The sequence below is a fragment of the Globicephala melas genome, chromosome 4, assembly GCF_963455315.2.
Source record: "Globicephala melas chromosome 4, mGloMel1.2, whole genome shotgun sequence".
Lineage (NCBI taxonomy): Eukaryota > Metazoa > Chordata > Mammalia > Artiodactyla > Delphinidae > Globicephala > Globicephala melas.
In genome coordinates this window covers 122,508,346-122,534,781 of record NC_083317.1, presented here as the reverse complement: position 1 = coordinate 122,534,781, position 26,436 = coordinate 122,508,346, and the positions used below count along the sequence as shown (strand labels likewise).

Below are 26,436 nucleotides of genomic sequence, written 5' to 3'. Positions count from 1 at the left end.
AATGTGAATTGGTTCAGCCACTATGGAGAACAGTATGGAGGTTCCTTAAAAAGCTACAAATAGAACTACCATATGACCCAGCAATCCCACTACTGGGCATATACCCTGAGAAAACCGAAATTCAAAAAGGGCAATCATTTTTAAGGTCTCTACCTTTCACTGCGTGTACTGTGAAATGCTGCTATTGTTTCAGCCTCTCCACTCCATCTTTCCCTCCCCCCCCTTATTTTAAAAGAAATTAAAACATTTTGGGAGGCCCTTAAAAGTAAATGGGCCCTAGACACTGCGCCCTCTGTGCCTAACAGGTAAGTCTGTTCTTGGTGCCGGGGGACTGATTGTTAAATATTTTGATCATTACCCCTGCTGAGACTTACATTGTACATGAGAAGTAGATAACTCATAGGCCTACAAGCAGGCCTGTGTGGGGCACTTGTCCACCGTGTGTGGCGAAGCCCTGGACCCCCCTTCCCAAGAGCTCCCTGTGGCTCACCTCCACCGGATTGTTCCCAGACTTGCCCATTTTTCAAGAAAAACTGGAAATCCTGAGTAGAAAAAAGTCAAGTCTCCCAATTAAAAAATGATCAAAATTCAAAGAAAAAACCCTCCCTGCTTGAGCCAAACAAAACACCTCTGCGGACTGCATCTGGCACTACTTCGTAATCTCGGTCAAATGTAGCTTTGGGGAGAACCCTTGCAAACAGATGACAGGTGTAGTACTAGAGAACCAACACGCCAGGAAGAGAAGAATGGTATGGGTTCAGTGTGATTGTAAAAAAGTAATACTAATTGCAGTAAATTGTATGATTTTCTTACTCTTCATGTGTAGTCACTTGGCAATAATAATTGTGAATCTAATTAAAAATTTCAGGTTCTGTAAACTTCCGTTCATATTCATATTCATGCCCTTTCATCCTCCTTGATTTGTGGCTTGAGTAACAGGGCCATTTACCTGTACCTATTGAGGAGAACTCTGCTCTGAATCGTGATTGTGAGTTTTTAAGAGTACTTAATTAGGCCTTAATAAAAGCCTATGTACCATTTCTAGTCAGGTCATATTTGTTTGACTTCCTTTGGGGCTTTACTGTATGAAAAAGAAGAGAGAGAAGAAGTCTATGTTCCTTTATGTTCAAGTCTTTAGGCGTAAACATTTAATAAAAATGATTTTTACGTGAAGTAGGACTTTAGGGATCTAAATGAAAAGTATGTATATATTCACTTTACAGTGACAAAGTCAGCCTGCAGCATTGCCAGAACATGACTTGGCACGGCCAAGCCCACAATTCTCCCTTCATCTCAGCTGATGATTTCATTTTCTAATCCTAGATTGTAAACAGACAATGAAGATCTGGTGCGATGAGCATCTTGAGCGCGAAACAGGTTCCTATGGTAACAGAAGCAGTCTCTTTCTTAGGTTTGGTAGGGGAGGGAGGTCTGTAAGTCTTCCTGGAGGAAGGGATATCTTCAATAAGAGTATAAAAAGAAATCGATTAGCCTTCAATTAGCAGTCAGGACAAGGGTAGGGGGGAGAAGCCCAGAAGTGAAAAAAGCTGGGCTCGAAAATAAATTCAGCAGGACTGGAGATTCTAAAGCATCATTCCATTTCAAGTATAGCACTTGTTACTTTCTGACCATTCCTTGTTTGCTTATTTGTTTACTGTCTGTTCTTCTACCCCCATCCCCTCACACAGAACAGGAGCCCTACCTGGCCTGCTGATTCCTCAGCCTGGCACATACGACTGTTAGTCTTTCCATGTGTCAGATCCAGCTTCCCTCACCATCACGCCAACCTCCCCTCCCTCTCCCCCCCAACACCATCCAACAGACAAAATTCTACTTCCTCAGAGTTGGCTCAAATGCATCCTTCTCTGTGAAACCTCCCCCCAACTCTTTGCCCAACCCCTACCTTTACAATTAATTCTTTCAGGGTTCCCACAGCTAATGACCCTTCCTTGCAGCATAAATTGAATTCTACAGCGTTAGTTAGTTTGCTGTTCCCTTCTCTCCCCTATTCCTCATTAAATCTTTTTTTTTGGTTCCTCATTAAATCTTAAATCATATGAAGATAATGTGTTTTAGTCATCTCTGTAAGCCTCTCAACATTTCGTGCAGGCTTTTACACACAAAACGGGCTCAAAATTTTTTTTTTTAAATATTTTGAATAAATGAATTCAGGAGAAGGTCATGAACCCTTCTTCCTCCCTTCCCCCAGTGATCAGAGCAATCTTTTAAAACTTAAAATCTGACCACATCACCGCCCTACTTAACTGTGTTGAGGGCCGCTCTTCATCCTTGGAATAGAATTCTAATTCTCTAAGCACACTGGTTACCTCAGGGTCCTGTGTGAGCTTGCTCCCAACCACTTCTCCAGCCACGTCGATTCCCAAAACCTGGTCTAATAAAACGGGACTGCTTAACGTGACTGGGCTGTCCTGATTCATGCCACCAGGCTTTTATTTCAACGACTCCCTCTGCTTGGAAAGCCCTTTCCATTTTCCTTGCCTGGTTTGGCTCAGGAATGACCTCAAGCAAGCTTTCCTTCTTTGACTATAGATCCTATTAAACATTTAAAAAAACAAAACCCAAAAAGCTAAGTACAGAAAGGTTTATGGCGTTCCCCTCCATTTATGTGATTAAAAATGAAAAAACCGTAAAATGTAATTCTTAAATGACACACAACTTACATGGATGCTAGATTTAGAATACCATCTGTTTATGATTTTTCTTTCATTCACCCTCTCTCTGCATGTAGCCGTTTTGACCCAGAGTCTATCCGATAACCCCACTGCCGGAACCTCAGGTTGGGTCAAAAGCTTCCCTCCTCCGCTTCCGGACACCACTCTATTTTAAATTAACTTGAACAGACTGCAAGTTTGCCTTTCCCACTAGGGTGTGAGCGACAGAGGTGGCGCGAACACCATCTCTGTCCACGGAGCGCCGGACCCCGGTCGGCTCCAGATTTCTGAGTAGAAGTAAAGGCTCCTCCCCAGCTGACGACGCACTTCTTCTTTACGAAGACTTTCCCTCCTCGCCCAGCAAGTGCAACTGGCTCGCACCTACCAAAGGTTGGTGCTGGAAAAAGAGTGAACTATCGACCGGCCCTGAAAGCCAGGACGAGAAGATTCTCTAAATTCTCGGGCCCAATAACGCGACACGCCACAGAGACGCCCCCAAATATTCAGCGGAATGGGCGGGCCCGGGAAATGACCAGCACCGAAGTCACGTGGCGAAGCTCCTCTTCAATTTCGCCAAGTCGGCAGTCGACTATTCGGGCTTGCACGCGCCTCAGGCGGGCTCCGCTGAGATCGAGTCTTTCGGCGCTCGACTCGCCCGCGCTGCTGCCGCTGCCGAAGGAGGGGCAAAGCTGAAGATGGCGGACAAAACGCCAGGCGGCTCTCAGAAGGCCAGTTCAAAGGTAATTTCTTAGAGGACTTAGTAAGTCAGTGAGTGTATCACTGTCGTCTGGGGACTACAGACGCTTCTGGCCAGAGGGAGGAGATTGGGGTGGGGGTCCGCGTTCTGGTCGCGGTGGTAGGCCGGGCGCAGACTCACCGTGGTGCGCAGGTTGAGAGGCCTGGTATCTCCCCTTAGTCCCAGCCTGGATTCGGCTCGAGACTGGCGGGCCCAGCGCGGGTGGCGTGAGTAGTTCGGCTCCCGCTTAGAACTGGAGTGAAATCAGTGATTTAGACTGAGGTCTGAAGTCGGGAAAACGCGCCCCTGTATTTCAGCTTACTGAGCTCCGAGGCCGCGGGACAGAGCCTGGGAGAGGCGGGAATCGCTTCCCGGTGCTTAAGTGTCTGCCTCTGTTTCCTCGGCTCTTTGGGTTTGGTTCTCGCACGCTTTCGGCCTCGCTCGATTTCCTTCACGTCCTCCAGAGAATAAATAATCTCTAGGGCCGCAAATTGTGAGGGGAGGACCAATAGTGGAAGGAAGCGGGGTGGGAAGTGCAGTTCTCCTTTGCGGTGATGCCTCGCCAAGGTTAATGCTACGCTCTACACGTGGTCTTAGCTCACATAAGAGGAAGTGTAAAATGAGCCCTTCCATGGAGGGCTCGTTTTCGAGGACTCGGGGTCTTCCGCTTCTTCTGAAAGGAAAACTGTAATAGACTTGGAAGCCACCTAAGACTAGTAAATTGCTTTTGAGTTTACAGGGAACCGTGTGCACGTATTGTGAAACCACTGAGCTGTAGAAGTCGTTTAGCGTTAGTTAGGTTGTGATTAGCATCGGGTCCTAAGTTGCCGTCCTGGACGGGTCACTTAATCGTTTTTTGCTTTGAGTTTTTCATCTCCAACACGATATTAAAAGTAATAGTGCCCGAAGTAGTTGTTAAGCTTTTTGATGTTGATGCAAGAAGTGTAATACTTAAAGGTTCTAAGGACTTACGTCTTAAAGAGTGTGTATGATAGTAAGTAGGTTATGAGGAAGTTACGTTTACGGTAGAGGGGTCTAGTCTTGTGTGTACAGTTTGTTCTGGGAAACGTAAGCTATTATACACCTGCTTTCTCAGTTTCTATTAAATCATAGTCTTTATGCCATTTGGTGAATGATGTTTATAATTAGTTCGTAATTAGTAATGGATTTACCAGAAATCTTTTAGTTATGTAGAAACTGTGGTAGAGGGCCAGTCTTGGCTGCTTTACAACCTGCGTTCACTCCTTGTTTGTTTCTCCCCTCCCCAGTACATTTCTCCTTGGTGAGGAGGGGCTCACCGGGTTGGGTACATGACTGCCCGCTTCCTCAGCGGACTCTTGACAAAAACAGCCCTGCTTACTATTAGGGAACTGTTACTAAAGCTAGTGCATCCATAAAATTCATGCACAAGCCTCACTATTTTTGTTTCTACTCAAAGTAATATTTTAAGTGTCTTCTGTTTGAGGCTTTGGCTTACATTGGAAACATATTAATGTATATATATGTTCAGGCCTCCTTCTCTAGTACTACTTCTCACGGTTGTGACTGTGTGGCTGTTCCCTGTAAGTAAATTGTTGGATCTTCCAGTAATCTTTTTAGTTTATATTGCTTTAGATTATAATCAGTTGATGCTGTTAAGAGATTTCCTACCGATGTCTGTAAAATATCTCAGGAGGGTGCGTGATGTGGAGAGATTATGGATTTTGATAACAAACAAAAGGTATTTGGATTCAAATCCTGACTTGGTAATAAATTGTATTTGCGATATCAAGGCAAATTGCTTAAACTTTTCAGCCTCAATTTCCTTGTTTGTAATATGGACATAATCCCTTTTCTACAGGGTTGATGTAAGGGTTAAATGAGTGAATATCTATAAAGTACATAAAAAAACTTAGTTCCTTTCCTCTCCCCTTTGTTCTTAGAGGAAGTAAAAAGTACTTACTTTTCAAAATGTCAGGCTAAATTCTAATCCTGAGATTTAGAATCTGTTATCAGTTATCATAATGACTGCTCAGATTACTGCTTTCTATTTCTAACACAAGTCCAGAATTTATTGGAGAGAGTATAAGATCATTTTGGTTAATATGACAGTGTTTGGAATTTCTAGCCTTTGATCTCTGTTTTGATTTCTTCCTCTGGGGAGTGCAGATGAGTGACATATTCTACCATACAGATGGAGTAAAATATTCTTTAGTTTCATGTTCATTCTTACTCTTTGGTAGTTAAATTCCCATTGCTATGGGTAGGGATGCTTGTTAATCGTATTTCTAGACCCTGAGGAAAATGTTAATTTTTAAATGTACAAGAGGATGTAATGTACGGCATGGTGACTATAGTTAATAATACTGTATTGCATATTTGAAAGCTAAGAAGAGAGTAGATCTTAAAAGTTCTCATCACAAGAAGAAAAAACTCTGTAACTATGTTTAATGATGGCTATTAACTAGACTTATTGTGATGAAATTTCTGCAGTGTATACAAATACTGAATCATTATGTTGTATACCCAAAACTAATCGTGTTGTATGTCATTTATACCTCAGTAAAAAAAAGTGGAGCTAATTGAGGTAATTTAAGGTATTGAGGTAATTTAACAAATAAAATGTATAATAGGGTTTTTTGCTATTGACAATGGCAAAATTATTTGATGTGTCTTAATTACAAAATGAAGAAATTAAATTAGATAACCTCTACAGTTTCTTTTAGCTTTAAAAATTACATTTTAAGTTTGTATAGTCAAATGATTTAACGTTTATGTGTAGTTGTCCCTGATGAAGAGACCCTTTATTTTCTGTGTAATTTTGCTGTACTTTTTATTTTAAAGCCTGACAAATATAGAAATTCAGTAAATGTTTTAGGAATTAGCTAAAAATTTCCTGTGCATTTATTCTTGTATCACCAGACTAAAATGATGCTTTGGGGGAGGGGGTACCATGTTGTAGCTTTGATTTTGGGAGGAGAGGCAAAGAGCCTATAATTGTTTGCTTAGAAAAATGTTAAATTTAATATATAAACTTAGAATTTAATTTATAAAAATTAATTTATTTTGATTGTAAGAGTTGTTTGCTCAGCCAATGAGGATATGAAGAGAATGTGGTATTCTTGTTCCCTCTGCAGCTCCTGTGCTGGTAGTACTACTAATATAATGGAATTGTGTGCCCTGTTATTTCACTCTGTGACAGTGCTTATTTTTTGCCATAGTGTCAAAAATTGGGTTAGAGAGGTAAATGAGCTAAGTAGGAAATACTGCTGGCTTCCTTGGACACCCAGTGCTAAATTGGTGTGGGAACTATTTTAATTGACTGCTGATTAACAAAAGTATTTCAGTTGTACGAAATATGTATTGATATAATGATTATCCATTTAAGACTTACCATCCTTAGGTATATATTACTGCTTGTGTACATTTTTTTGGTGGTACCTGAAGGTATGTAAGAATTAAATATGATCAAAAACTCCAAACAAAACACAAACTTTGAAAAATTAGGCTCTCTTGTTCTGCATTTTAGTTTAAACTGAATCTTTATTATGATATGGATGTAAGATAAGATAACAGTCTTATCTTAAAATATAAGGTGGCTGTGTTTTGGGGTGGAGAGAGGCATTAGGAACTTTTATTTTCTTGATTGGTGTCTTTTAGAAATTCGAGTATTTGTAGCACTGGTGCTCGAATATGACTATTAATATGGTTTTAAAAATTTTCTATCTTATTGGATTGAATTATTTGTTTTCTGAAAGTCTAGCTTTTTTTTTTTTTTTTTCTCGGTACGCGGGCCTCTCACTGTTGTGGCCTCTCCCGTTGCGGAGCACAGGCTCCGGACTCACAGGCTTAGCGGCCACGGCTCAGGGGCCCAGTTGCTCCGCGGCATGTGGGATCATGTGGGATCCTCCCAGACCGGGGCACGAACCCGTGTCCCCTGCATCGGCAGGCGGACTCTCAGCCACTGTGCCACCAGGGAAGCCCTGAAAGTCTAGTTTTTATTCTCTTCTAGTTTTTATTCCTGAAGCTTTTTTCCCCTAGAAAGTATAATAAATTGACAAAAAATACTCATTTGCCAGTAAGGCAAATGAGAGGAGGGCTCATTTGGTATGCAAGTTGAAGACTCATGCCTCTCTATCACTTTTTACAAAGGACATCATTTTTGAAAAACAAAAACAAAAAAGAGCCCAAAACTTCCTACAGGATATTAAACTCAAAAATATTAATATTACAAATAATTTGCCTCTTGTACTGTTAAGTAGCTTTAACAGTTTATTGCAGATTGACCACATGCTAGATATTTTGCTGAAATAATTTTTTTTAAAAGCAAGATGCATTTGCCAATAGCAGTTGAGGCTATTTGGTACTGTTAGATGTCTCTTCCTTGAGCACTTAATTTTTTTCACCAGGCTTTCCTCATTTTAGATTACAGATCATTCAAAATGTACTTACAACTTTTCACGTGTTGGTAGTGTTTTGGATGTAATTTTAAGGATAATTTCAGGTTTATTATTTAACTCAATAGATTTGATGAATTTTTTTGAGAGGTAGACTTTGGTTTGTCTTGGAAAGTGGTATTCAGCTAGGTAGCTGTTACTTGTTGGTGAGTGGACAGCTTAGTATGTTGATAGTGAGGAGTGCAATTTTGTTGTGTAGGTACTTGTTCCAACTTGGTACGTCAGCAAGTTTATTGAGGCTCCGTCACTTGCCAGATTTTGTTTGACTCTGAGGAAGAAAAAATTAAATAAGATGATAATCAGTTTTGGGGAACATGCTGTCAAGTGGAAAAAGAGTCAACACATGATAGTTCAAAGCAGAGCCATCAGAAGCGTCTAAAACTTTAGGGAAAGAAATGACAGCTGGTTGATTGGAGGGTGGGGTGGGGAGGCTTCAGGAATAGAGGAGTTTGAGTCTTTTGAACAATGAACAGAGTTTTGAAGGGTAGACATAGAGGTATAAAAAAGAGATGGGTGAGGTAAAGAAAATAAATCACTGGCAAATGGATTGATACATGTTCTGGTTTAGCCAATGTATATAGGACATTTGCATAGGGATAAAAGTTTCTGAGACGGAAGGATAAGTTTGAGCTAAATTGTGGCGGCTTTAAAACCTATGGAATAAAATTAGAGAGCCATGGAAGATTCAAGGCAGGAAAGTCCTTTAGGAAAGCTCTTCTGGAGACATAGTTTAGGAAGAATTTGGGATTGAGGAGGATTAGTTTGAAGATTTTTGTAGTGCTGCTGATAAATATTAAAGATTGCTTCAAAATCTCACCTCAGATACTCTTTGGGAAGCTTTTCTGACATCGTCCCCACTCCCACTAAGATTTGCTTGCCCTCTGTGCTCTGGTGGTATAGCCACACTGTTTTACTTGTCTCTCTTATTTATTAGCTCCTAAGAACATTTATATCTGATGTAAGGCACAGTACCAGTAAGTGGTTGCCCAGTAAATGGGTTGAATAAAGGGAAGATCTGAACCACAATAGTGTCTTTAGTAAAAAGGGTCCCCAGAGAAGAGTTTCAGTAGAGGTGGGGTGAACAGAATTTGACTCAGTTGGTTATGGGGGAGAGGGAAGTAGTCAAGGATGACCTTGGTATAATGCTGCTGGCTAACACTCATTGAGCACTTTTATGTACCAAACACTGTTCTTAGTGCTTCACCTGTCTTTGTCCTTCACAACAATCCTATAAGGCAGGTGCTATTCAGCATTACAGGTGAAGGAACTAGGCCCAAGTTTACAAAGCTGGTAAGTGCTAAAAACAGGAAGTCTGATTCCAGAGTCTGTGCTCTTAACATTTTACTACTTCTGTATTATGACTGATTGAAAGTTACCATTCGGTGTTAGAAGTAAGAAGGTCAACAGGAGAAGCTAGTTTGGGAGGAAACTATATTTTATATATATAGGATGTGAGGAACTTGCAGATATTCAGGTGAAGATGTCCAGGAAGTTGTTTAAGAACAGATTGGAACCCAGGAGAGGCACCAAGGTTGAAGATAAGGAATTGGGAGTCATCTCAGCACAATAAAAGTGTTGATATGCTTCCTATGGGAGTGATTATTAAACTTGTGGAAATGTAAGTTGATGCTTTAGAGGATGTGAGGAGGAAGGAGGCAGATGGGAATGGAGAGCGGACTAGGCAGAGTGGAGGTGTTGGAGGCATGTTGCTGTGGTTAGCTTGCTAATTTGAAAACTCAGGTGTGGCGGTTTTTCAATTGAAGTAAAGTAGGAGCAGCTGGAAAAAAAAATTTTATGGTATCGTTTAGTTGGCTTCACCTCTATCTCCTCAGCAGCCATCAGTATGATCCTTTTTTTTTCCCTTGCTGTCCTTCCCCACATCTGTACTATATCTGCTTTCTCAAACTTGAGATAAGTTTTTCTTGTGTCTGCTTCTTTATTGCCTCAAATCTCCCTTATTTTGCCTTTTCATTTCTTGCTTTTGGGTCTTTTCATTTGGATGAGGGATTGTGCTGTGGACTTCAGAAGATCTTTAAGCATCACTAATTTACTGTTCTTCAGTAAAAACATAAAACCCAAACCCAAGACAAATAACATAGTGCAGTTCCAGGTTAAGTAGAGGGAGAGACTCTTCAGAAGTAGTGTTACGTTTACTGATTACCTGGACCATTAGCTTTAAAAGTTGGTTATTCCTTTAAAATTTTTATTTACTGCTATTTCCATCTCTTTAACTGTTCTCAAGCCTAAAATTTCATTCTGATGCTGTGTAGCGTATCAGTGGAAAATGTTTGGTTTGCACTAAATATGACCATCTTAGGTTAATTGAAATCAACTGATGCATCGTCCTAAGCCATGCTGTTATTTTTAAATCCTAGAAATGATTTGGATGTGGTGGCATAGATGAAAGAAAGGCTAGCACTTTCTTATCTGCTCTTTCGTGCTTATTCTTCTGGGTGAACTTCAGAATTATTTTTGGCAATCCCCCTTGTCCCCTTGCAGACTTCCCTTTAGGATTTTGAGCTGTGGAATGAAATTGCATTAAATGCATGAATAAATTTAGGTGTAGTTGACTTTGTCTTAATAATGAGTTTTCCCATCTAGGAATGTGATGAATCTTTTCAAAAGTTGACTTGAATAACAACCCTTTTGTGAAGTTTGTATTTTCTTCGCACAGGTGGTACATATTTCTTTAGTTGGTTTCTAGTTGTTTTATGTTTTTTCTCACTATTATGATTACCCTGTTATTTTTGTTACCTAGCAGGTTAACACTGGTATATTAGAAGGCAATTGAATTTTTTTCCCTCCTCAATTCACTCAGTCTCTTGACGGAACTTTTTCTTTCTTTCTTTTTCTTTTTTTTTTTTTTTTCCCGGTACGCGGCCCTCTCACTGTTGTGGCTTCTCCCGTTGCGGAGCACAGGCTCCGGACGCGCAGGCTCAGCGGCCATTGCTCACGGGCCCAGCTGCTCCGGGGCATGTGGGATCTTCCCGGACTGGGGCACGAACCCATGTCCCCTGCACCGGCAGGCGGACTCTCAAGCACTGCGCCACCAGGGAAGCCCCCTTTTTATCTTTTTTAAGAGGAGTTATTTATTGTCTTGTATTTTTTAAGTGTCTGCAAATGGGTGCATTTCAAACTGATTCAAAGTAGGTTTCACAGGGTTAAATTTAAATATAAAAAAATTTCTTTCATGCTACCTTGCCTTTTAGGAAAGGTTAGCAAGGAGAAGAAAGTGAAATAGGAGGGACACAGTAAAAGTTGGGGACAGAAAAAAGACGGGTAGAAAGAATGGAGATGGCTGGTGGCTCAGTGCTTGGTTGTCTTGGGCTGCTTTTGCCTAGGGTCCAGTATGGAGTTCAGAGGAATAAATTGATTCAGTATGAAAATCCGATCAGCTGTTCTTAGCCTTATGTTTCAACAAGATAAGTAAAGCAGTACTGTGTGGACCCATGGGAATCTTATTGGCTTTTTTCTACATCATACAAATCTTCAATTTTTTCTTAAAAATGAATGTATTGTCTTGTGCATTACATTTGAAATCTAGAAGTGGGAGCTAGGATCGATGAGGTACTTGTGATCTCAAGATTCTTGATTTCACTTTTAATACTTAAATATATATATAAAATAAGTAAAATCTCACTACCCAATACCTTGAAAAATAAAAACAACTCAGTGCCAGAGTTAAATTCTGGGCCTCCAATTAAAATTTCAGAAAGATACCACATATTATTTGTTTAGTTAATAGTGTTATAGCTTGGCTTCTTCATCCTTAGCTGCATAGTGAAAAATCAAATAAATTATTATATGCCATATGTAATCTGAAATTTAGATCAATTAAAACAAAATCAGGTGAAACTTTAACACTTGACCTTATTGGAAAGTGCCATTATTTGAAGACTGAACTTGACTGACACATTTATTTTGGATCACAATTTTTTTTTTGTAAGTCAGAGGTTGCCTTTGTTTGGTTTTATTAGCTGAGAAGAAATTGCTACAAGTTTGGAAAGATTGTGTAACATAAGAAATACTTGTTTTGTTAGCATAATACATTTTCTGATTATTTAAATGTTGGCTTTTATTTTTAATGCTTGCAGACCAGATCATCAGATGTTCATTCATCTGGATCTTCAGATGCCCATGTGAGTATAAAAGGCAATCGTTGTCTTTTTTCCTTAAAATTTAATTTCTTATTGTATATATCCCTACTTGATATGTCCCTTATGATTTTACTTGATAAATAAATATGATTGCGTTGTATGTGCATATTTTCTTTAACCTTTTTTGCTAGATGTTCTGTGTTTTTTTTGTGTTCTGTTATTTACGTAAGTTGGCCCCTCAAACCATGTTAGAAACCAAGTGTGTATATTTCCCTTTTTTTTTTTTTACTGTGCTTGTAAAATTTTGTACATGCATAGGTGTGTGTGCTTATACATTTTTTTTAAACAAGCTTTGCGTTATACACATTTCTTTTCACAGTGCACAGTACACCTATTGCAAATCCCTGCAAGTCAACAGATACAGCTCTAATCTAGTCTTTCTAATGGTATCTTAATGTTCCACGGGGGAGGTGCAATTATTTATTAAGCTATTTCTCTGTTGATGGGCATAGACGATTTGTTTCAAGCTTTTTGACATTTTGAATAATACTGCGATAAACTTTCCTTTACATGTGTTATTATAGCAGTGCTAAAAGTGTGGTCTTCAGACCCGTGGGGTTGCTGAGAATTTTTCAGGGTGGCTGAATTCAGAACTATTTTGTAATAACACTAAGACATCATTTGCCATCACTGTGTTGACATTTGCACTAATGGTGCAAAAACAATTGATGGGTAAATTGTTGGCACCTTAGCACGAATCAAGGCAATGTCGCCAAAATGTGCTAGTAGTCATTGTGTTCTTCCCCTCCAGACACAGTAAAAATATGCTAGTTTCACTTAAGAATGTTCTTGATGAAGCAGTAAAAATTATTAATATTAAATCTTGTCCTTGTGTATGAGTGTTTTTAACGTTCTGAGTGATGAAATGGGAGACACATATAAGGCACTTCTGCTTGCCAAAGTGTGGTGTTTGTCTTGAGGAAAAGTATAATACTTGTGGGATTGTTTAAGTTGTGGAATAAAACTGGCTCCTTCTTTCATGGAATACCATTTTTACTTGAAGGTACAACTGACAGACAAACTGTGGTTAGTCAGACTTGGGTGTTTGGCAGATATTTTCTTGAAAATGATCTTTCAAGTGCAAGTTAGAATTATTGAAAACTTCCTGTACTTAAGAACTTTTCTGATGAAATCAGAGGTATTAAGGGATAATTAGTGGAATATTTTGATAGTGTAAAATGAAGTTTGTCAATATTTGGACATTTGGGTTGATTCTAGTTTCAGTACTACATATATGATTTTTAAAAACTCGTTTTCCTTTTCTCGAAGATGGATGCATCTGGACCCTCAGATAGTGATATGCCAAGTCGGACACGACCTAAGAGCCCAAGAAAGCATAATTATAGGAATGAAAGTACCCGTGAAAACGTTTGTGACTCTCCTCATCAGAATCTCTCAAGAGTAAGTATTGATAAAGATAAGAAAGGATAGATAATGATTTTGATTTGCACTTGATTGAATTTGGTAGTTGAATATCTTGGTTTTGTGCTTGTTGTTTCATCTTGTACTATTTGAAAATAGCATTCATTATTCTATTTGGGTTAACAATAAATTCAAACTCATCTAAGGAAATGTTTTTTAGCTCATATGTAAGATATGTTTCATTTAAAAATTTTAATTTTATTTTAAAAAACCAAGGAGTGTTTTGAATATAAAATGGTTAATTTATTGTTCTCCCCTTATGCCAAACATTTACTGAACCAAGTGCCAGAGGCCAGTCACTGGAAATACACAGGTGATTAAAACACATTTCTTGTTCTCAGCTTACACATAGTCCCAGCCTGGGAAGCTAACAGGAGCAGGTGCTGTTCACTCTGGTCAGTGCAGTTCCCAGGGTGCTGCAAGCACCCAGAGAAGGAGCATCTTCACTGCCTGTATCTGCAAAGTACTCTCGTGTTCTTTTAGTCTTTTTTTAAATTTCAAATAATGTTTTCTTGTCGTGGTTAAATTTGGAAAATATAATAAGGAGGACAGTCATTACCAGCCAGTATTGATATTGATAACACTTTATTTTTCTTGTTTAATATTTTTAAGCATAAATATATTTTTACTTTGCTGAGGTCCATTTTACAGGAACACATTTTAAAAGATTCTTCAGGTCTAATTTTTTTTGATTTTAGGAAAAACTCTATAACCAAACTTTAATGGGTGATTATATTTTTTGAGTAAGTATTCCATAATTTTCTTAACCATTTCTCTCTTAGGTGTCTAAGTTTGGCTCTTAGGATATAAATAAAATTGAGGACAAAAATTTTGCTTTGTAAAATTATGTTTCTTATTGAATTTGTATGTAATTTTACCATTTGTTTAAACTTCAGCAGTTGAAATCAAAGGTGCTGAATGATGGCAGAACATTTTCCTTTCTATTTTGGGAAAAAATTTACTTTGAGTGTGTTTGTGAAACCCAGTATTGACTTTTGAGTTATGAACTGCTTTGTTTTTTTTAAAGGGATTTTAATGTAACCTTGAAGTAGTTTGCAGCAGTATTACTTTTCCATTTTGTATCTTGCCAAGGGCAAGCCTGTTTAATAACCAAGGGATTGATAGTTTAATTTCATAACTGGTTAACTTCTCATTTTGGTAGGTGAGAGAGAAACCTTCAGATTTCAACTGCAGATTAATATTTTACGCTGTATTTTTGAATTTTATTTAATTTATTGTTTTATACAGCAGGTTCTTATTAGTTATCCATTTTATACATATTAGTGTATATATGTCAATCCCAAACTCCCAATTCATCACACCACCACCACCCATCACTGCTTTCCACCCTTGGTGTCCATACGTTTGTTCTCTACATCTGTGTTTCAATTTCTGCCCTGCAAACCAGTTCACCTGCACCATTTTTCTAGGTTCCACATATATGTGTTAATATATGATATTTGTTTTTCTGTTTCTGACTTACTTCACTCTGTATGACAGTCTCTAGATCCATCCACATCTCTACGAATGACCCAGTTTTGTTCCATTTTATGGCTGAGTAATATTCCATTGTATGTATGTACCATGTCTTCTTTATCCATTCGTCTGTCGGCGGGCATTTAAGTTGCTTCCGTAACCTGGCTATTGTAAATAGTGCTGCAGTGAACATTGGGGTGCATGTGTGTTTTTGAATTGTGGTTTTCTCTGGGTATATGCCCAGTAGTGGGATTGCTGGGTCATATGGTAATTCTGTTTTTAGCTTTTTAAGGAACCTCCATACTGTTCTCCATAGTGGCTATATCAATTTACATTCCCACCAACAGTGCAAGAGGGTTCCCTTTTCTCCACACCCTCTCCAGCATTTGTTTGTAGATTTTCTGATGATGCCCATTCTAACTGGTGAGAGGTGATACCTCATTGTAGTTCTGATTTGCATTTCTCTAGTAATTAGTAATGTTGAGCAGCTTTTCATGTGCTTCTTGGCCATCTGTATGTCTTCTTTGGAGAAATGTCTATTTAGGTCTTCTGTCCGTTTTTTGATTGGGTTGTTTGTTTTTTTTAATATTGAGCTGCATGAGCTGTTTATATATTTTGGAGATTAATCCTATGTCCATTGATTTGTTTGCAAATATTTTCTCCCATTCTGAGGGTTGTCTCTTCGTCTTGTTTGTAGTTTCCTTTGCTTTGCAAAAGTTTGTAGTTTTCTTGCTTTAAGGTTCATTAGGTCCCATTTGTTTACTTTTGTTTTTATTTCCATCACTCTAGGATGTGGATCAAAAAAGATCTTGCTGTGATTTATGTCAGTGTTCTTCCTATGTTTTCCTTTAAGAGCTTTATGGTGTCTGGTCTTATATTTAGGTCTCTAATCCATTTTGAGTTTATTTTTGTGCATGGTGTTAGGGAGTATTCTAATTTCATTCTTTTACATGTAGCTGTCCAGTTTTCACAGCACCATTTATTAAAGAGACTGTCTTTTCTCCATTGTATATTGTTGCCTCCTTTGTCATAGATTAGTTGACCACAGGTGCTTGGGTTTATCTCTGGGTTTTCTATCCTGTTCCATTGATCTATGTTTCTGTTTTTGTGCCCGTACCATACTGTCTTGATTACTGTAGCTTTGTAGTACAGTCTGAAGTCAGGGAGTCTGATTCCTCCAGTTTCGTTTTTTTCCCCTCAAGACTGCTTGGGCTGTTAGGGGCCTTTTGTGTCTCCATACAAATTTTAAGATTTTTTTTTCTAGTTCTGTAAAAAATGCCATTGGTAATTTGATAGGGATTGCATTGAAGCTATAGATTGCTTTGGGTAGTATAGTCATTTTCACAATATTGATTCTTCCAATCCAAGAACATGGTATATCTCTCCATCTGTTTGTATCATCTTTAATTTCTTTCATCAGTGTCTTATAGTTTTTTGCATACAGGTCTTTTGTCTCCCTAAGTACGTTTATTCTTAAGTATTTTATTCTTTTTGTTGCAATGGTAAATGGGAGTGTTTCCTTAATTTCTCTTTCAGATTTTTCATCATTAGTGTGTAGGAATGCAAGAGATATCTGTGCATTAATTTTGTATCCTGCAACTTTACCAGATTCATTGCTTAGCTCTAGTACTTTTCTGGTGGCATCTTTAGGATTCTTTATGTATAGTATCATGTCATCTGCAAACAGTGACAGTTTTACTTCTTCTTTTCCAATTTGTATTCCTTTTATTTCTTTTTCTTCTCTGATTGCTGTGGCTAGGACTTTTAAAACTATGTTGAATAATAGTGGCGAGAGTGGACATCCTTGTCCCTGATCTTAGAGGAAATGCTTTCAGTTTTTCACCATTGAGAATGATGTTTGCTGTGGGTTTGTCATATATGGCCTTTATCATGTTGAGGTAGGTTCCCTCTATGCCCACTCTCTGGATAGTTTTTATCATAAATGGGTGTTGAATTTTGTCAGAAGCTTTTTCTGCATCTATTGAGATGATCATATGGTTTTTCTTCTTCAGTTTGTTAACATGGTGTATCACATTGATTGATTTGCGTATATTGAAGAATCCTCGCATCCCTAGGATAAACCCCACTTGACCATGGTGTATGATCCTTTTAATGTGTTGTTGGATTCTGTTTGCTAATATTTTTTTTGAAGATTTTTGCATCTATGTTCATCAGTGATATTGGTCTGTAGTTTTCTTTTTTTGTAGCATCTTTGTCTGGTTTTGGTATCAGGGTGATGGTGGCCTCCTAGAATGAGTTTGGGAGTGTTCCTTCCTCTGCAATTTTTGGAAGAGTTTGAGAAGGATGGGTGTTAGCTCTTCTCTGAATGTTGGATAGAATTCACCTGTGGAACCATCTGGTCCTGAACTGTTGTTTGTTGGAAGATTTTTAATCACAGTTTCAATTTCATTACTTGTGATTGGTCTGTTCGTGTTTTCTGTTTCTTCCTGGTTCAATCTTGGAAGGTTATACCTTTTGAAAAATTTGTCCATTTCTTCCAAGTTGTCCATTTTATAGGCATAGAGTTGTTGTAGTAGTCTCTTAGGCTGCTTCGTCTGTTGTAACTTCCCCTTTTTCATTTCTAATTTTATTGATTTGAGTTCTCTTCCTCTTTTTCTTGATGAGTCTGGCTAATGGTATATCAATTTTATTTATCTTCTCAAAGAACCAGCTTTTAGTTTTATTGATCTTTGCTATTGTTTTCTTTGTTTCTATTTCATTTATTTCTGCTCTGATCTTTATGATTTCTTTCCTTCTGCTAACTTTGGGTTTTGTTTGTTCTTCTTTCTCTAGTTCCTTTAGGTGTAACGTTAGGTTGTTTATTTGACGTTTTTCTTGTTCTTGAGGTAGGCTTGAATTGCTATAAACTTCCCTCTCAGAACTGCTTTTGCTGCATCCCATAGGTTTTGGATCGAGGTTTTTGTTGTCATTTGTCTCTAGGTATTTTCTGTTTGGATGATCTGTCCAATAGTGTAAGTGAGGTGTTAAAAGTCCCCCACTATTATTGTGTTACTCTCGATTTCCACTTTTATAGCTGTTAGCAGTTGCCTTATGTATTGAGATGCTCCTATGTTGGGTGCATATATATTTATAATTGTTATCTCTTCTTCTTGGATTGATCCCTTGATCCTTATGTAATGTCCTTCCTTGTCTCTTGTAAGATTCTTTATTTTAAAATCTATTTGGTCTGATATGAGTATTGCTACTCCAGCTTTCTTTTGATTTCCATTTGCATGAAATATCTTTTTCCATCCCCTCACTTTCAGTCTGTATGTTGTCCCTAGGTATGAAGTGGGTCTCTTGTAGACAGCATATATATGGGTCTTGTTTTTGTATCCATTCAGCAAGCCTGTGTCTTTTCGTTGGAGCATTTAATCCATTCACGTTTAAGGTGAATGGATTCACGTTTAAGGCTCTTCTTGGACTTAGGTGGCTGTTTCCTTTCCCATGTTAGGGAAGTTTTCACCTATAATCTCTTCAGATATTTTCTGGGGTCCTTTCTCTCTCTCTTCTCCTTCTGGGACCTCTGTAATCGAATGTTGTTGCATTTAACGTTGTCCCAGAGGTCTCTTAGGCTGTCTTCATTTCTTTTCATTCTTTTTTCTTTATTCTGTTCTGTGGCAGTGAATTCCACCATTCTGTCTTCCAGGTCACTTATCTGTTCTTCTGCCTCAGTTATTCTGCTATTGATTCCTTCTAGTGTATTTTTCATTTCAATTATTGTATTGTTCATCTCTGTTTGTTCGTTAATTCTTCTACGTCTTTGTTAAACATTTCCTGCATCTTCTCGATCTTTGCCTCCATTCTTTTCCCGAGGTCCTGGATCATCTTCACTATCATTATTCTGAATTCTTTTTCTGGAAGGTTGCCTATCTCCACTTCATTTAGTTGTTTTTCTGGGGTTTTATCTTGTTCCCTTCATCTGGTATATAGCCCTCTGCCTTTTCATCTTGTCTGTCTTTCTGTGAATGTGGTTTTTGTTCCACAGGCTGCAGGATTATAGTTGTTCTTGCTTCTGCTCTCTGCCCTCTGGTGGATGAGGCTATCTAAGAGGCTTGTGCAAGTTTCCTGATGAGAGGGACTGATGGTGGTTAGAGGTGGGTGTGCTCTGGTGGGCAGAGCTCAGTAAAACTTTAATCCTCTTGTCTGTTGATGGGTGGGGCTGAATTCCCTCCCTGTTGGCTTTTTGGCCTGAGGCGACCCAAAACTGGAGCCTACCTGGGCTCTTTGGTGGGGCTAATGGTGGACCCTGGGAAGTCTTACACCAAAGAGTACTTCCTAGAACTTCTGCTGCCAGTGTCCTTGTCCTCATGTGAGCCATAGCCACCCCCCACCTCTACAGGAGACCCTCCAACACAAGCAGGTAGGTCTGGTTCAGTCTTCCTTGGGGTCACTGCTCCTTCCCCTGGGTCCCGATGCGCACACTACTTTGTGCGTGCCCTCCAAGGGTGGAGTCTCTGTTTCCCCAAGTCCTGTGGAAGTCCTGCAATCAAATCCCGCTAGCCTTCAAAGTCTGATTCTCTAGGAATTCCTCCTCCCGTTGCTGGACCCCCAGGTTGGGAAGCTTGACGTGGGGCTCAGAACTTTCACGCCAGTGGGTGTTCTCCAGTTTGTGAGTGTTCTCCAGTTTGTGAGTCACCCACCCAGCAGTTATAGGATTTGATTTTATTGTGATTGTGCCCCTCCTACCGTCTCAATGTGGCTTCTCCTTTGTCTTTGGATGTGGGGTATCTTTTATGGTGAGTTCCAGTGTCTTCCTGTTGATGATTGCTCAGCAGTTAGCCTTCTACTCCACCATCTTGAAGCATTCTAGGCTGTATTTAATAAACATTCCTCTCTTTTAAAAGTTTATGACTCAGTTATCATTCAAATAAATAACTGAACAATTAAAAGTCTACAATTTGTTCAAACCATATTTACAAGGAAATTGCTTCTAAGTTACATAAATGAAGAATTCATTAAAATACTATTTTCTCATATTCAAAATTAATTGATGACTGTTTACTTGTGTGAAACCTAGAACACAGTATGTGATATTTTCCCAGCAATGAAAATGAAATTATTTTGTTCATAAACATCAGTTTTGTTGATGAAGAATTAGGTAATTTACTGAATTACAAAAGGAAGTGATGTGATTTTTGTGCCTGAATCGGGGGTTTTAGATGGTAATGATTCCTGCTACTGAACATAGATGCCTCTTTCTCCCTATTTGAATGTCTTTTTTCTATCACTGCTTCTTTTGCCCAGAAGCATCTATACTTGCCTTCCTCAAGTGCTTTTATTCTTGCCGCCAAGTAGGTTGAATGAGTTCTAAGCCTTTGTGTCTCTCTTTGTGTTGTATTTTTACTTTATGTATTTAAAAATGGCTTTTGTAAGTTATTAGCCTTGAGGTTAATAACAAGTTAAATTGAGAATGTGTATGTAAAGGTATGCTTTTTATTTCTTTTCACAGCCTCTTCTAGAAAACAAACTTAAAGCATTCAGTATTGGAAAAATGAGTACAGCTAAGCGAACTTTAAGTAAGAAGGAGCAAGAAGAATTAAAGAAGAAGGTAATGCTTAAAATGTATTTTTAGTTATCTTTATAAGTGTGTCTACGGAGGCGTTAAGTGTATGGACAGTAGAGAAATGTTTTTCAGAGATTCTTGTCCTCCAGGGTATTCTCAGCTCCCACCCCAAGTTAAGTCTATAACACAAGATATATTCGGAGAAGTCCAGCTTTATCCCTGTCCCCTCCACCATTTCCTCTCTTCTGTGTAAGTAAGAGTTTTGATTGTTTTCTGGTCTATTCTTTTTGTATAAGCAAGTTTGTATAAATGTATGTTGTGCCTGCTCTTTCTTAGATGAACAATAGCTTGCTATATTCAGTACACTTTTCTCCACCTTGCTTTTTTCACTTAACATTATATCTCAGAGATTACTGGAAGTATATTGAAATATTGCTTGTTCTTTTTTTATAGCTCTATAGATATGCCATAGTTTATTCACTAAAATCCTACATTCACTACAGTGCCTATTGAGGGCATTTGTGTTTTGGTCTTTGGCTGTTTCCGGTAGTGCACTTAGGGATAGTGTTAGGCATATGGGTTTATTCCTAGTGTATCTTTAGGGTGTATTTCTATAAGTGAGATTACTGGGTTGAATGGTAAATGCATAGCTGTAATTCTGCTAGATAGTGTTAAATTGGTCTCTCGTATATATGGGCAGGTCCATTTTGCATCCCTATAAGCAGTGTTTGAGAGGTTGGTTCCCCATAGCCTTGCCATTATTTTTGAAGGACTTTTGCCAATCTGCTAAGTGAAAAATTGTATATTGGTGCAGTTTTAAATTTGCATTTCTTTTATAAGTAAGGTTGAACAACTTTTCTTGTGTTTGATTTTGTGAACTGTCTGCTCATATCTAAACCAATATTTCTCTAAGTTAGTAGGATATCTCTGTTTTTAGAAACTTCTGTATTAAGTATATTGTAACACTTGTCTATGACATAAGGTACAGTGTTCTTATTCAGTTTGTTGACTGCCTTTTTATCTTGCTTCTGGTGTTTTTTTTCCATGCAGAAACTATTTTTTGTTATATGGTCAGATTTATTATCAGTCTTATGATTTTTTAGTTTACTTTTTTTTTTTTTCGGTATGTGGGCCTCTCACTGTTGTGGCCTCTCCCGTTGCGGAGCACAGGCTCCGGACGCGCAGGCCCAGCGGCCATGGCTCACGGGCCCAGCCGCTCTGCGGCATGCGGGATCCTCCCGGACCGGGGCACGAACCCGTGTCCCCTGCATCGGCAGGTGGACTCTCAACCACTGCGCCACCAGGGAAGCCCCTAGTTTACATTTTTTTACTCCAACCTTTTAAAGGAATTTCCTCATGTTTTTCCCAATACTTACATTAAAAAAAAATTAAATGTGATTCATTTGCAATTTCTCCTGGTATGTGATGTGAAGAATTGGTTCATTTTTATCTTTTTTTCAAATAACTATCAAATTATCCCACCATCATTCATTGAAAAGTCCATCTATTCTCCACTGTTTTGAGAGGCCCCTTTTATTGAATACTAAATTTCCACGTGCTATTGGATTTATTTCTATATTTTCTGTTCTGTTGGCCTTCCTATTCATGCATGTTTTGGGGACATTTAGAATAATTATAATTGTAATTATAATTACATATAATTATAATTTTGAGGTTTTTTTCTCGAATGCCAACTGTCTGGAGATATTGCTTCTTCAGACTTCTAATACTCATGTCTTCAGTGGTTTGTGAAGGAAATGTTTATATTCAGAGTTAAATTTTTGTGCCTTAGAAATGTCATAAACGTTAATAGAATAATATATTTTGTGTAGTCTGTTGTCATACAGTTGGACCCTTGAATTGTCTCTGAACAGATTTACTTAGTGGGTCCTTTTCTTGTTCCACAAATTACCTGTAGAGGAGCAAAGCCCCTCTTAATTCCAGTGTTAATTAGTATGTTAAATATCTACTAAGCATTAGATATTACTGCCTGTTAAGGTTGCTTAATAACCTGCTTTCCCCATTGGAGGGAGAGGTTTTGTTTACATTATTCTTGGATGAGTTTCACCGTATGTACAGTAATTTTTATATCAAGTGATGTTAATATTTTCGTGTGTATTTAGGAGGATGAAAAGGCGGCTGCTGAAATTTATGAGGAATTTCTTGCTGCCTTTGAAGGAAGTGATGGTAATAAAGTGAAAACGTTTGTGCGCGGAGGTGTTGTTAATGCAGCTAAAGGTTAGTGTGAATATTATAGTCCTTGAGCAAACCCAAAAAGTCTTGGTTGAATTGCTTTTGAGTTTCATGTTTCCTTTCTATCAGCACCCTCTAGTGGTGATAATGATTAGTAAAATTAATGGCCAAATGTGGATTAATGACAAATTGGAGCCAGATAAGTTTTAAAAATGTTTTAGTACCTTTCAGGTTTCGAGATGGCAGAGAACTTTGCAAACATTTTCAAGTATTTTATAGTTTTACTGTATATTCCTAGGAGTGGAGTTGCTACTCATATGGTAACTATTTGTTTAACCTTTTGAGAAACTGCTGTACTGTTTTCCAAAGTAGCTGTACCATTTTACAGGTTTTATAGTTTTACTATAAAATGATTAAGTTAGTAGTTCTGAGAGTAAGGCAGTAATATTTGAATAATATTTTAATTAAATTTCATATTTTGTCACTAGTGATATATCTTAATACTAAAAGCATTTTACTAAGTTGTGTTTATTTTTAATAAAAATAGTAAGTAAACAAAATCCACATAATGTGAAATTAGTTTTGAAACTTAGTATTTTAAATTTCAGAAGAACATGAAACAGATGAAAAAAGAGGTAAAATCTATAAGCCATCTTCAAGATTTGCAGATCAAAAAAATCCTCCAAATCAGTCATCCAATGAAAGACCACCATCTCTTCTTGTGATAGAAACCAAAAAACCTGTAAGTCATACTTAAATAAGTGACCATTTATGTTCAGAGATGACACTGCCAATAATATTTTCTGTACTTCCACTGTAAGCAGGACTTTGGTTTCTCGTTTCTAATTATTTTGGTAGTAGATGTTGAGTTTTGATGCTTAACCTTCCTAGATGAGAGATAATAAATTAGGACACATAGATGATACTCTTTTTATGTTTGTTGAGCAGTGAACATTTGCTGTTACAGCATACTGCAAGTTGAAAGTTAACTATAGTTTAGGCATAAATGTAAAGTAATGCGATTGTCTTTTTAAGCAATGCTGAACTTGGGTATTTAAATATCAGCATGTGTAGTATCAATTACTTTGGAAGACTGTGTACTCCAACAATGTGTCTGTTGCCTGGAACATTTTTGGAATTTATTTGGATTTACTGTCAGAACTAGTGACACTTTCCTTTAAATATTCTCAGTGTTAGAAAGTCTTTATGTTTTGAGAGTGGGAGTTTTCATGGGGGATGGTAGGTAGATGTGGGTCTTGTCATTTGGAGCCAGATTTGAGGAAATGTGATTATGCTGAATAATGAGACTGATTTTTCTTGTATGACTTTTAAAATAGCTCTGAAAGCAATTTAAAAAACAGCTTTATTAAGTGTTTTTTTAACCTATGTTGACAGTTGTGCAACAGTCACTAATCTCTAATTTTGAAACATTTTTATCATCCCAGAAGGAAACCTTATACTTAATTTCAGTCATCCCTAACCACTGGCAACCACTAATCTACTTTCTATCTCTTTGGATTTGCCTGTTCTGGACATTTCATGCACATGGAATCATACAGCATATGGCCTTTCGTGTCTAGCTTTTTAGCACAATGTTTCAAAGTTCATCTACATTTTGGTATATATATCAGTACTTTATTACTTTTTATGGTTGAATAACATTCCATTTTGCAGCTATACCTCATATTGCTGATCCGTTTATTACTTGATGGACATTTGGGCTGTTTCTGCTTTTTGGCTATTATGAGTAATGCTTCTGAAAACATTCATGTATAGGCTTCTGTGTGGACATATATTTTTAATTCTTTTATATTCCTAGGAGTGGAATTGCTGGTCATATGGTCACTAATTGTTTAACCTTGAGAAACTGCCATACTGTTTTCCAAAGTAGCTGTACCACTTTACAGTCCCATCCATCAACAGTGTATATGAGTGTTCCAATTTTTCTACATCTTCATCACCACTTGCTAAAATTATTTTAGTCAACTTAGTGGGTGTGAAGTTGTACCTAATTGTGGTTTTGATTTGCACTTGCCTAGTGATGTTGAGCATCATTTTATTTATCATCCACTTGGAGTCTTCTGTAAAGAAATGTCTTTTCAGATCCTTCACGCATTTTTTTAATTGAGTTATTTGTCTTTTTATTGTTGAGTTGTAAGAGTATTTTACAGCTTCTAGAGTCAAGTCTCTTATCAGCTATGTTGTTTTCTCCCAGTTTGTGGGTTGGCTTTGCCCTTTTTTGTTAGTGTTCTTTGAAGAACAAAAGCTTTTAATTTTAATGAAGTCTAGTTTATCAGTTTTTTGTTGTTGTTGCCTTTTCTTTTGTTTCTCATGGTGTCATATCTAAGAAACTATTGCCGAATTCAGGCTCATGATGATTCACTCCTATGTTTTTAGGTCTTATATTTAGGTCTGTGAACGATTTGAGTTAATTTTTGTATATGGTATGAGGTAGAGGTCCAACTTCATTCTTTTTTATGGGTGGATATTCAATTTCCGTACTTCCATTTGTTAAAAAGACTATTCTCCCCCATTGAATTATTCTGGCACTTTCAAAAGAGGGATTCCAAAAGCATTTTTGGAAGCAGTTTTTTTTTTTTTTTTTTTTTTTTTTGCGGTACGCGGGCCTCTCACTGTTGTGGCCTCTCCCGTTGCGGAGCACAGGCTCTGGACGCGCAGGCTCAGTGGCCATGGCTCACGGGCCCAGCCGCTCCGCGGCATATCGGACCGGGGCACGAACCCATGTCCCCTGCATCGGCAGGCGGACTCGCAACCACTGCACCACCAGGGAAGCCCTGGAAGCAGTTTTAAGAGAGGAATTCCAGCGGTGTTACTGTTTGTTTCAGTAATTCATTTCCTTCTAAGGTGATTGTTTTGAAGGGTGCATATTTTTGGTAGTTGTTCACGGCAGTTATTTACGTGGCAGTTCAGTTACCTTATGTTTATTAATTTTCCCTCCAGTACCCTTCCAACAGTATTCCGGCCTAAGTATTGTAGGCTTTGGGACAGGGGCGGGGCAGGGGATAGAGTTGGTGGCTCCTTTAAGACTGCTGCTTGTTGTTTTAATAATGTGTTAAATTCTCAGTTTTAGAAAATAGGAAGGAAAGTTCAGTGGTAACAGAAGCATTCTTTCTTTTTAATTTAAATAATTAGATCATAATTGGCACTAAAATAAAAGTTTATTTAAAGTGATCTGATTATCGAACCATTAGTTTTGTTTAACCTTGTTTTCTTTGAAGTATAACTTATCATATCCTTCGTAGCCACTGAAGAAAGGCGAGAAAGAAAAGAAAAAAAGCAATTTGGAACTCTTCAAAGAAGAATTGAAACAGTAAGTTTTATAGTGTTGAGAATGGCTCTCATAGGTATTTTGAGCTGATACTTATAGATGCAGGTATGAAGAATGTAGTCTACCAATTCGTTTTTACTAACTGGCTTACCATGAGGCTGTTTTAGATTATTTTGTGGGTTATGTTTGAAAATGAAATTAGCATTTTGTCCAGCATCTAGGTTGTTTCTGTTATGTGGATGCAATTAAATTGATTTAACTAATGTCCGGAGTCCTGTTTGCAGGGGAAACAATATAGTCACTGAGAGGAGTGGTCAACCTTTGTCTAAGAAAGAACAAATTAAGTGGTTTTAATGTTGAATTTCCTTCTCACCTTAGAAGTGGGCTTTATATTCCACTGCTTGATATATCAGAAGTTTGCTCATGACTTGTAGCTGAGGGACTCTTTAATCTTGGTTGTCAGTACTGGCATTACACACAAATATTTCAGGTTATTTCAAGATGATATCTGGATAAGTTCTGTTATTAAATGTGAACAAACAGATTTTG

General features: G+C 38.0%; 1 protein-coding gene across 2 annotated transcripts in view; it reads left to right on the top strand.

The window, feature by feature from the left end:
- The first annotated feature begins 3,321 nt into the window (after positions 1 to 3,321).
- U2SURP (U2 snRNP associated SURP domain containing) overlaps positions 3,322 to 26,436 on the top strand; it is a 55,039-nt gene continuing 31,924 nt past the window's right edge. For both annotated transcript variants that reach the window (XM_030873297.2, XM_030873295.2), the window contains exons 1-7: positions 3,322 to 3,412; positions 11,939 to 11,983; positions 13,271 to 13,402; positions 20,352 to 20,450; positions 22,529 to 22,643; positions 23,207 to 23,340; positions 25,862 to 25,929. In XM_030873297.2, coding sequence (XP_030729157.1) covers positions 3,368 to 3,412; positions 11,939 to 11,983; positions 13,271 to 13,402; positions 20,352 to 20,450; positions 22,529 to 22,643; positions 23,207 to 23,340; positions 25,862 to 25,929 — 638 coding nt within the window. In that variant the 5' untranslated portion in view covers positions 3,322 to 3,367. The remainder of the gene's footprint in view (positions 3,413 to 11,938; positions 11,984 to 13,270; positions 13,403 to 20,351; positions 20,451 to 22,528; positions 22,644 to 23,206; positions 23,341 to 25,861; positions 25,930 to 26,436) is intronic.